At 40.5% G+C, this 11,110-nt stretch overlaps 1 protein-coding gene across 1 annotated transcript; it reads right to left on the bottom strand.

The window, feature by feature from the left end:
- Window positions 1–3,034: 3,034 nt before the first annotated feature.
- On the bottom strand, window positions 3,035–7,239 carry LOC112109719 (nucleoside diphosphate kinase). Its single transcript, XM_024204311.1, has 5 exons — window positions 7,133–7,239; window positions 6,276–6,408; window positions 5,224–5,325; window positions 3,935–4,047; window positions 3,035–3,289 (listed from the first exon to the last, which is right to left on the bottom strand). The coding sequence occupies exons 2-5, from the start codon at window positions 6,402–6,404 to the stop codon at window positions 3,172–3,174; spliced, it is 462 nt and encodes a 153-aa protein (XP_024060079.1). The 5' UTR covers window positions 6,405–6,408; window positions 7,133–7,239; the 3' UTR covers window positions 3,035–3,171.
- Window positions 7,240–11,110: the final 3,871 nt, after the last annotated feature.

Raw genomic sequence — 11,110 nt, forward strand, 5'->3', positions numbered from 1 at the left:
TTTTACACAAAATAAAAATGTTAAACTAAGACCATGTCGATGGTAGATTGATTATTTTTTTTTAATTCAGGTATATATTCAAATACGTTGTAGTGTCTTTATTTGGCCCACTACAAATAACGGAACTGAAATATAGAAATCAGTTAATTAAATCTGTTTTTAAATATACTCAGGAAATACTTTAATTTTTAAGTTCCACTTCAATTATTTTTGAAAACTTTTTGCTTTTCAATGGGAATGAAAATGTATCCCTTTTCCTTTAAGATGTCATATACACAGTGCAGGTTTCATTGCTGGAACTGGAGAGGGTGGGGGGAGAGGAAAGGATTTTATCTTTGAGGGGAAAGCTTTTTAAAGCTGCCACAAGTCGTATCACAGACCTTTCACAATTCTACACTATTGAGCAGTCCTTGCCACAGTCTTGTCTAAACTGCCAGCACAATTGACATTAGTGCAGTGTGACTTGCACCCAGTGCTGCTTAGCCATGATGTAGGGTTAGGGCAGGGGTAGGCAACCTATGGCACGTGTGCCGAAGGCAGCACGTGAGCGGATTTTCAGTGGCACTCACACTGCCTGGGTCCTGGCCACCAGTCCGGGGGCTCTGCATTTTAATTTTAAATGAAGTTTCTTAAACATTTTAAAAACCTTATTTACTTTACATACAACAATAGGTTAGTTATATATTCTAAACTTCTAGAAAGAGACCTTCTAAAAACGTTAAAATATTACTGGCACGCGAAACCTTAAATTAGAGTGAATAAATGAAGACTCGGCACACCACTTCTGAAAGGTTGCCGACCCCTGGGTTAGGGTGACCAGATGTCTTGTTTTTAAAGGGACAGTCCCGTTTTGGGGACTTTTTCTTATATAGGTGCCTATTAGCCCCCACCCCTTTGTCCTTTTTTTTCACAGTTGCTATCTGGTCACCCTAAGTAGGGTACATCTGCATTTGCAGTGGTATGTACAATACAGACACTGCATCACCAACTAGCACAGGAACAAATTGCAGTGTTGACAGCGAGTAATGGCTTAAGTGCAAATATGTGGAATGTACTTGATTCTACAGAACTGTTTACCAAAAAAATTCCAGCTTTCACTGGAGGAAAAAAGCTGTTTGTATCCTCACAGTTGTGAAGATAAACTGGTAAAGGAGAAGGAAGCACAAACTAGTACAGCATTGTCTTCCAGGCTATGCAGACACCCTGAAACAACTGGGCAATGTAACCTGTCCCAAGCAGCTAGAGAGCTATTTCCTCTAAAAGCTACACGTGGTAGTCCACCAGTACATGAAACTGAAAATATGGGGACAGTCTAAAACTGAACTCACTATAAAAGTAAACCAGTTATTATACTGACTGGATTATTCATATTAAACTCAATCAGACCTCACTTATTTAATTTGTGATAGAAAATTGAGAATTTCTGCTAAGAGTACTACTAAATGTAGGTATGTAGTTGCAGAATACATGGGACATTAGCTGTCACATCAAATTATGTTGTGTGTAATGTTGTTTGGGCCCAGTTCAGTTTACAAATATCTCTTGTACAATCAATTACTGAGCTAAATAGCCAAGTGCCTTAACCGCTTGTTTTAAGTGATTTAGGGTAGTTGGCTAGTACACCATGTTGGCCATCATTAGAGCATGCCATAAGGCTTTATCATAGCATAAGAACATGGCAAGTTTATTAAATTTCATACTACTCTTTTATAACTTTAGCCTATAGGAGACAGTGTGGTCCTATGAACAGGAGCACTGGAATGGCAGTTGAGAGACTTAGGTCTTATGCTGTCACATCTGAGGTCAGTTACCCCTGTGGTTCACTATCTATAAAATGGGAATACTTATTTTGCTTAAAGTGCAGACACATCTACAGCTAGAAGCAATATATGAAAGGTTCATATTCGTGGATGAACCTGTTCTTTTGAACATTTTTCTCATAGGTATGATCACCACCGTAGAAATACTGTTCAATCCATAGGAGATACTCCAAGCAAACTTTCTATCACCTACCCTATACCTGACATGTTAGTTTTGGAGCTTTTCAAATCAGTGTCTTATATGTAACTTGCCGGCACTGTGATTCAATGGCTCAGCTTTTCAGTGCAGAGGTTTCATATCTTGGGCATTCTGATAAGGGTACCTGATCCTGTCTACTAGTACCATTCATTAAGATCTTCCATTTAGCTCATGTTAAGCTCCTCAGTTTTTCCCATCACTACATTACACACACATGGGATGTATGGGTCAAGAGATTCAATCCTATTTTCTGGTTATTTGCTGCAAAAAGGTGTATACTACTAGTTTCAAAAATCACTATTACTGTCAGAGGTCCACTCTAGTCTGATTACCACATCCTACATTTTCACTTTACATCCTCTTTAGTAGAGGATCAGTTTATGAACTAGCAAATAATTCAGTCTTCAGAGGTCTAATTTCAAATATTGGCTTAAAGCACTTACAAAGTGGTAGTCCTATAATGTAGAGTATAGACCATAATAATGCTACTGTTTAAGCAGAGACTGACTCAAACAGGGCAGAAGTGTGAGGAAATAGAAGAAAATTCCCTAAAGGGACTCTGCATTAAAAAATTAAAGGTACAGATTCTGCCTTTAATGATTTTTCTGACTGATGAGTCAACTTGTGTAAAACCAATAAGCAAGGACATGTGCTTTTCTTTAAGCACCAGTAGATACCATGAGGGAGAAATAATGTGCTTCCTTCACCCTCTGCTTTCACTGTAGCCAATAAGCTGCAAAAGCTGTGGAGTAAGGGGCAGTCTGAAGGAAGTCTCAGCTGCCCATATAAATTTGCTTTCTCATCGCAACCTCACACATACCAGTTTTCAGCACTGTAACAGGCACATTAATAGTTATTCACAGATTTGGTTTCATTTTGAACACGTTTTCAGGGTAGTTTCCTCTGAGTGTGGATTTCATTTTGTCCCAAGTATAGTTGTATACTTCTGTACAAATGACCAGTTCTACTCCATGCATACTTAAGTATGCTTTCTAGTGAATACAGACTACACAAATAGTTTCCATAATCTATTTATTTGATAAACTTACAGCACTATGTAAAGGTAACTGTCATAATAGTTGCTCCCAGGTCAATAGCGGCTGGAATGAGATGCTGTGTTAAGAAGGCACAATTCATTAGAGAGACTTCATTTTACTCATAGATCCAGTCATGAGCACAACATTTAAAGTCAACAAGCTCTGAGGGCTGAAACCACAGCTGGATCTCCTTCTGAGCACTTTCTACGGAGTCACTGCCATGAATGATGTTCCTGTGAAGAAAGCCAATCACAAAATTTCAAAGAAACTGTCAGTAACTTGTTCATAGGGACAGAAGTCTGGATACTCATCTACTACTGAAAAGCTAGAGCTTGTGGTACAGCTCTTAAAAAAACAAAAAAAAGAGGCTCTGATTCTATTTGTGAAGTCAGTTCTACTAAACACAACCCAAACTATTAACAGCATCACCATGACCTGATTATCATTTTCATCACGTTCTGATGTACAGTTTAAAAACCCCTGGTATAAGCAACATTCTTGTTGGATTGTGTCCTACAAATTAAACTCAGCTTCAGACTAGGATTCTTATGTCTAACTACCTAAGCTGTCCAGAAGGCAACATGAAGTTCATCCTATGCCAAACTGGGTCACTAAAAAGGAAACAGTACAGCCACATTAAAATAGCTTGCTGTAACACAGAATGACTTATTTTCTCTATGCATATACATTATGTATAGATAAGAACATAACTTTCAAGGAAAGAAATGGGTATGGGTATCTGGTGACTGCACAATTTCTGCTCTTAAGAGTTTTTTATTCAAATGATGCTTACAATGAAAGCAGTAAGTATACTTATCTTGTAACTCTGGAAAAATATTTAGAAAAGTTAATTTTATATAATAAATTTCAGCACCAACCTTCCCACTTGAATGCAGAAGTCACCACGGATTGTACCAGGCTTAGAATCTGCAGGATTAGTCTCTCCCAACATAACTCTGCCAGTTTTAACCACATTGAGACCCTCCCAAACCTTTAAAAAAAAAAAAAAAAAAATTATTCCATACCTATTCAAGGCATCACAGAAGATTCAGCTTTGGCACTTTGCAAGGAGACAAAGGCCTTCCCCACAAAGATCTAAATCTATCTTAGAATCTGTATAAATTAAATTGCAAAAGGAGAAGACTAGGAACAAGAGAAAATGATAAAATAAATGGTTACAATTCTTTGTAAATTACACTTGTTTCATTGGTTATCTTTCACTGTGATGAGGCATGAGAGTAAATAGCATCGGAATGGCTACTGGTTACCAGAACATATATGAAACAGGACACCTGGCCTGAAGAACAATGGACACCATTGTTAACACCAATCTAGTAAACAGAAGCTTATTGAGAGACAATACTTATTTCCACTCCTGAGTGGCTCTCACATAGATGCAACTTGAAAATCTCTAATGAAGTGGCCTGCAATTAGCATCTTTAAATAGCTCAGACTCCATGGAGCCAATTCGGCACAAAACAGTGAAAACTCAAACAAACAAACACCTGTTTAAGAATTAAGGTAGAGACTTTCAAAGTAGTCTAATTTTAAAGTTAGCTGAAGTGTTTAAATCCCCTGGACTGCCTTGGAAATCTCAACCACTTACTACTTCACCTGCTAGGCAACTTTCAGGACTCTTCCCACATCCCTCCTGTTTCGCTAGAATCCAGAAACCACTATGAATGGCAGGGAATCCTAATGAAGTCATCATGTTCTATTCATAGGAAGTGGGGAAGGCTTTTCAAGTCAAGTTTTATAAACAGACTGTTACATAAAAATTATTTCATAACTATTTTATAAACATCACCAGGGGTATTCTTCAATTGTTTCATCTTCTATACAACTATTGTTGACATATATAAACTAGCAGTTCTCTTCAAATTTCTTACTATTGCACTACTTCCAGCGCAGCTCTACTAGTGTAGGACTAATGTAGACTCCCATTCAAAAGTGCTCTGGGTAGTGTTGGAGGATGTGGAATTTGTTTTGTTTTCTTTTACCACTTTATTTTATATACTGGCATAGTGTAATTTAAAAAGAAATTGTTTTTAAAGCTGTAAAGTGTCCACAGAGGCTAACAATTAAAAAAAAAGTTTATGTAATTAGAAGAAAGATACCTAGCCATTTCCAGCACAATGCATATTTAAGTAAATACAATGCTACTCACCATGGCCACAACAGGTCCAGAATTCATGTATTTAACTAAACCAGGGTAGAATGGCCGATCTTTCAGGTCAATGTAATGTTGTTTTAGAAGGTTTTCGGAAGCCTTTAAAGAAAAGTTGAATGTGAGATTTTGAGAGCAATAAACAACATTTTTTTTTAAATAAAATATAAAAAGAAGCAGCAGCCCATTACTGCATTAATAATTAGATGCTTCATATCAGTCATGAAATAAGTATCAACAACAAGGAGTTTGCTTCTGCAAGCTAATTATGTTTGTTTCATATTTTACATACAGAACAATTCAGGACAAGTTTTGTCTAATTTTCTTTATTAACTAAAGAATTTACACTGAGGCAGGTTCAATACCATCAGCTTTTTGTTAAACTGTGATTTCTTCTTTATATTAATTTATAGCTGTGGATTATTATGAATACAAGACATCTGGAAGATTGCATTTCCTGATGTAACCTTCTAGTCATGGTCATCTTTGCTTACTTAACATTAGGCTGTATTAATTTAGGCGAAGTGTATGGTGTACCTTCCTTTCAGTTGTCTCTTGTCATATCAAACCATGACTACAACTTTCTGTTTCGCAAGAAATAGAAGAGACCCAGTGTAGTTATGGTTTGATATGATGAGACACAAGTGAAAGGAAGCTACACCAGACAGAGCCTAAATTAAATACAATTCTTTCATGTTTTCTGTTCTGTTCAGTTACATTCATGCAGCTTCATCCAGTTCATGGACTGTGTAGGAAAATTTGGCCTGGTATGTGTATTTATATCTGAAAAGTTACAATACGCATATCAACTCTTGTGCAGACTGGACTACAGGTTTTCACTTTGCCAACTCCTTGATGTGGGAAAAACAATATGGGAGAATGAAGCTTCACCTTGATGGCTAGGATTTGCAAGTAAAATTGAGAGAGAGAAAAAAACCACATGTAGTAATAACAGGTTGACTTTTATTGCAAAGAATTGCGGGGAGCTGTATGGACATTAATTAAGCCCCACAACAGCCCTGCCTCTAAGTGGGGGTGGGGGAGGGCCTTACGTGCATGAATTTCATGGCCACCAGGCGGAAGCCCTTCTGTTCAAACCGTTTGATGATTTCTCCCACCAGGCCCCTCTGGACTCCATCCGGCTTGATGGCAATGAAAGTGCGTTCGCTATTAGAAGCCATTGTCCTGCGAAAGGAAACGGGGAGCGGTAAGAGAAAGGAGGCGACAACACAGGTAGAGCCAGTTTTGCCGCAATCCTGTCCCGATTAACAGACATGCCCGAGGAGGGGACTTCAATCACCCAGGGAGTGGCTTCAAGGTCAGCCGTGCCTCCAGGGGCGAGGGATGCCACCCAGGGAAGCCACTTACAGGGATTTATTCCAGACACGTGGAGGATCCATCCCTGCTCCTGCTGGCACCTTCTCCCCGGCCCGCATTCACTACCGCCCATGCCCCCTTGGTCCTTACTGCAGTGCCCCCCCCATCCTTTCCAACCTAGCTAGACCTCTATTTACATCCCCCCCGCCCGTTGTCGGTCCCCCAATGGCTCCCAGCCCAGGGGCCACGTGGTAGCTGGGATCCCCCGGTTCTTCTTCCCACGTGTCGGTCGCTCAATTCCCTTTCGCCGCATAGGGGCCCGGCGAGCCCCGCCTGGCTACCACACGCGGCGAGGCCGCCGAACCCGGCTTCTTCCCGCGCGAGGCCAGGGCCTGCCGTTCAGTTTCCAGCCGGGCTCCCTGCTCCGCCGCCCCGGCCGGCTCTGGAGACCCGACCCGGCCCGGCCGATGGTCCCCCTCCCGCGGTCTGGCGGGCAGCACAGGCCCCGGCTCAAGGGGCGGCGCCCCCCCGGTCTGGGCTCAGCCTCCTTCCCCCGCAGACCTGCCCTGCCCAGTCCCCACGCCGGCCTCACCTCCCTGGAGCTGCTAAGGCCGCTGCTGAGCTGGACACCAGCCTTCTCTCAGCGTCCGCCGGGAAAGAGGAGGAGCGAGGTCGGGTGGAGCCGGAACCCACCCTCGGAGGAGAGGGGCTGGCCTTCCTCCCGGCGGAATATGGCGCCGTTAGAGCCCGCCCTCATGCCCAGCGGCTCTGGGGCTTCACAGAAACCTCGCCCCCCTCCCCAAGCCGCTGTGGGGGCCGCCCCCGTCTCCCGGCCTGGCGACGGAGCACAAGCCCGGCTGCTCCCAAAACGCCTGGCTAAGGGGGGTGAGAGAGACCCAGGCCGCAGGGGGTAAGGCCATGGCTAAACTGGGGGCGGAGGGGAAGCGGGGGGCTGAGGCTTTGGCCAGAAGGGACGAGACCCAGGGGACAAGTACCAAACAAAGGGGGTGAGGGATAGGGGCCAGACTCAGGACAAAGGGTGCTAGGAACAGGGTAAAGGGGAACTAGAAACAAGGCAGGCATGGAATAGCCCCCATTACCCTAAAAGCCTCGCTAGAGACTCTGTGGTGATCACATTTCCCTGGACAGACACTGAGGCAACTTTACAAAGGAGGGGTCTCAGCTTGGGAGGTCACTTATGTTGCCTTCCTCAAAGGCTAGCTCTTGAGCCAGCTATGGCTGTGAACCACAGTATGATGTGATTTCATAACAACAAAACCTCAAATATTTAAAGGCTGTTTGTTTAATTATCCCAGCACAATCTTTTAACAATAGACATTTGTCTTGCAATTTGAGTCCTGCATTCTTAACACCTTTTGCTTTGAGACCGTTGGTGTCTGCCACTGTTTTAGTGAAGCTGCTTCTTCCAAATTGCACTGCTAGAAGCACTGCACCTCGAAATTACATCATCCACAAAGAGGTACTGTAAAGTGCCCAGAGGCTAGGGGAAGGACTGGTCCAGATTCTTTTGTTGTCACATAGGAGAATGAAGCTGTGGTTGCAGTTTAAAAGTAAGAATAGTGGAAAGTGTAAGAATCAGGACTAGAACTCAGCAGGTCCTAGCTCCTACTGCTGTGATTAGACTTAGCACTAGGTTGCTATTTATTAATTACTGTTATTGCTGGGCTCTGTACAGACATAGTGTAGGTTAAGTATAAAATTAAAGTTAGCTTAAGTTTGGTTAAGGAGATATATATATGTGTTGTAAAGTCAAGAAAGGCCCTAACTAGCAAGTAGAAGGACAGCCTTGAAAATAAGAAGTGATAAAGTCAGAAGGAATAAAGTAGGGAAGATGGTTCAAAGAATAACTAATGAGATAAGTGGAAGTTTCTAAAAAGAAGGCCCCTGACAGATAGGGGGTAACTGCTTAAAATGAGCCAACACAGCCCTTCCCCAACCCACACTCCAGTGTTAAAGCCTACGTGAACCCAGATGCAATGGGAAAACTGTTGAATAGCAAGAAGGCAGGGAGGAAAGGCCTTGGGAAGAAAAGAGGTAAATTCTTAAAAGTTCACTTTTAATATCTGCCTGACCACATTGGAGCTGACCAATATGGGTCTAAACATCTCTGGGTTTAACCAGTTTGTAAGTATCTTGATCAAATGTTTATAAATGTTTTGTTACTCTGTGGCTGTAGTAAATTGCTTATTGTTTAGGCCTTTTTAAGTATGTTGAGAGCAATTGTATAAGTACCATTTGGCCTTTGCATTTAATAAAGGAATTTATGGTTAAATTAGTGTGTTGTGGTTTCCCGCATTAATATTAATAATTTCAAATATTATTAATAATTACAACACATAGAAAACAGTTTCTACCCCTAATTTACTCTAACCAATTACAATTGTAATACTGCATAAACTTACAGTATTTAATCAGTTTATATTCAGTTGCTGTCAAGATTAATCCAAGTTTCTATCTAATCTAAATATGTGATTAATCCAGTTACTAAATTATGAATTGGAAATGCTGATTCAGTCACTTCAGATGTGGCAAGTATTGCATTTCTCCAGAAGAACCTGATCTTGACTGATCTCCCCTTCTCGTTCATTTCTGTCTATAGACACTGGAAGGCAATTCAAAACCCTTTGACAACCTTCCCTTCTCTTGATGTATCAGATCTCTCCTTGAATTCTCAGCTAAATTCTGGGAACCCTTCCTATCTCAGTTTACCTGTAAAATCTGATAATTTGTATCCCTCCACAGAGTTTACTGTATTTTATAATATGTATATTTCCGTGTCTTAATATATTACATTGAACTACACTGCCATAGATTACATAGTTTAGAAGTGTGGTCTAGTGAGGATCAAGACTCCAAGTTTTCTTCATCGTTTGCCTCTGATTTACTGTGTGACTTTGTGCAAGTCACTTAACTTCTCTCTGCCTCATTGATAAAATGGAGGCAATGATATGTCCCCGCATTTTGAAAATTGCTTTGTGATCTTTGAATGAAAAGAGCCATAATTACAGTGTTGTTTGATTTATTTATTCATTGTTTGTAAAGCACTTTTAAGTCATATGATGCATAAAAAGTGCAAAACATTTTATTATTCATTATTCACCCATTTTGTGTTTTGCTGTGTCTGCTGATTTGTTTTCCCTGTTGTGCTCCTTTACAAATTTGAATAGCAAATTGGCTTAGCTTGGTTTTTCTGTCTCTTCACCATTTTTATTCACACTGTGACATCAGTTTAACACTATTTTTCTTTTACATTTATTTTGAGTACACAATCACTTGTTATGGCAATAAGGAAGATAATAGGAAAGTCTTTGTTGAATTTAAACAAATATCCATTCTGATTTCATTAGATGTTCATGCAGACTTCTGTTGAACTTGCTGCTTAAGATGATAAGCAAAAACTATATCAAATATAAAAGTACAAGGAGTCAAATCTTGAGCAAAGCAGATATACAGGGAGAGTGCTGTGTTTGGGGCTGTTCTGTATGGGCCTGAATCCAGAAATACACTCTCACTGGGGAGTGGGGAGGGAGTGGACTAGGTCCTATTTGAGCATGTCATGTTTTAGAGATGGACCTGAGCTGCAAAGTTTGGATCCAGACGTGGAACTGAACTTTTCAAAAATATTTAGATGTGGGATTTTGGTTTGACTCATTATTAAGATAAGGACTAACCTGAAAGTTTGGATATGATCTCTTCCCCCTACCAAAAAACAATTTTATTTTTTGGAGCATTGTGGGTACAGGGAGGTGGTTCAAGACTCGTGTAACTTTGGCTTTCTGATATTGCCCATCCTGGTAAATAAATTATGGATTATTTACAGTTATACATTTTGTTAAACATGACACTGAATTTCCCATCTTCCATGGAAATTTCTGAATAGAATTTGTCCTTATTTGAACAAAATTATGTTTGATCTACACCCTAATGATAAAATACAAATCTTGATCTGAAAATGCAATTTAACTATTTGTTTCTCGTTCATTTTTTAGTGCAATAATCCACCAGAAACATCAAAAAAGTTTATTGGTTTGCAGGTGCACTAGCTAGTCTCAGTTTAATATGTTGCTTAAGGGACAAGGTAGCCATTAATCACTACTAGCAATGCTCAATTCCTTCAGGATTACTTCTTTAATAAGATACAGTATTTCACATACACTTTAGTGATTACCAGAGTGATTTTGTTTCCTAATCTGATGGATGTACAACAGGGTTTGAAATGAGTTTCCTCTAGATAACATAATTGGATTACTTCTAAACATGAACCACAATTAATGGTACAAAGAACCTCAATCATAGTGACAGACAGATTTGGAAAGGGATATTAAGTTGGATTGTATTAAGGTAAAAGTGGTGAGAAATGTTAGCTGTCAGGAAGAGTGTAAGGTATGTGTGGTAATATCTTCTATTGGACCAACTTCTGCTGGTGAAAGAGACAAGCTTTTGAGACACACAGCTCTTCTTTGGGGCTGGGAGAAGGTACTCTTAGGGTACATCTACACTGCTATAAAAGACCCATGTCATGACTGGCCTGGGTCAGCTGTCTGACTTG

The sequence above is a fragment of the Terrapene carolina genome, unplaced genomic scaffold, assembly GCF_002925995.2.
Source record: "Terrapene carolina triunguis isolate 2854851 unplaced genomic scaffold, T_m_triunguis-2.0 Scaffold192, whole genome shotgun sequence".
NCBI classification, from domain to species: domain Eukaryota; kingdom Metazoa; phylum Chordata; order Testudines; family Emydidae; genus Terrapene; species Terrapene triunguis.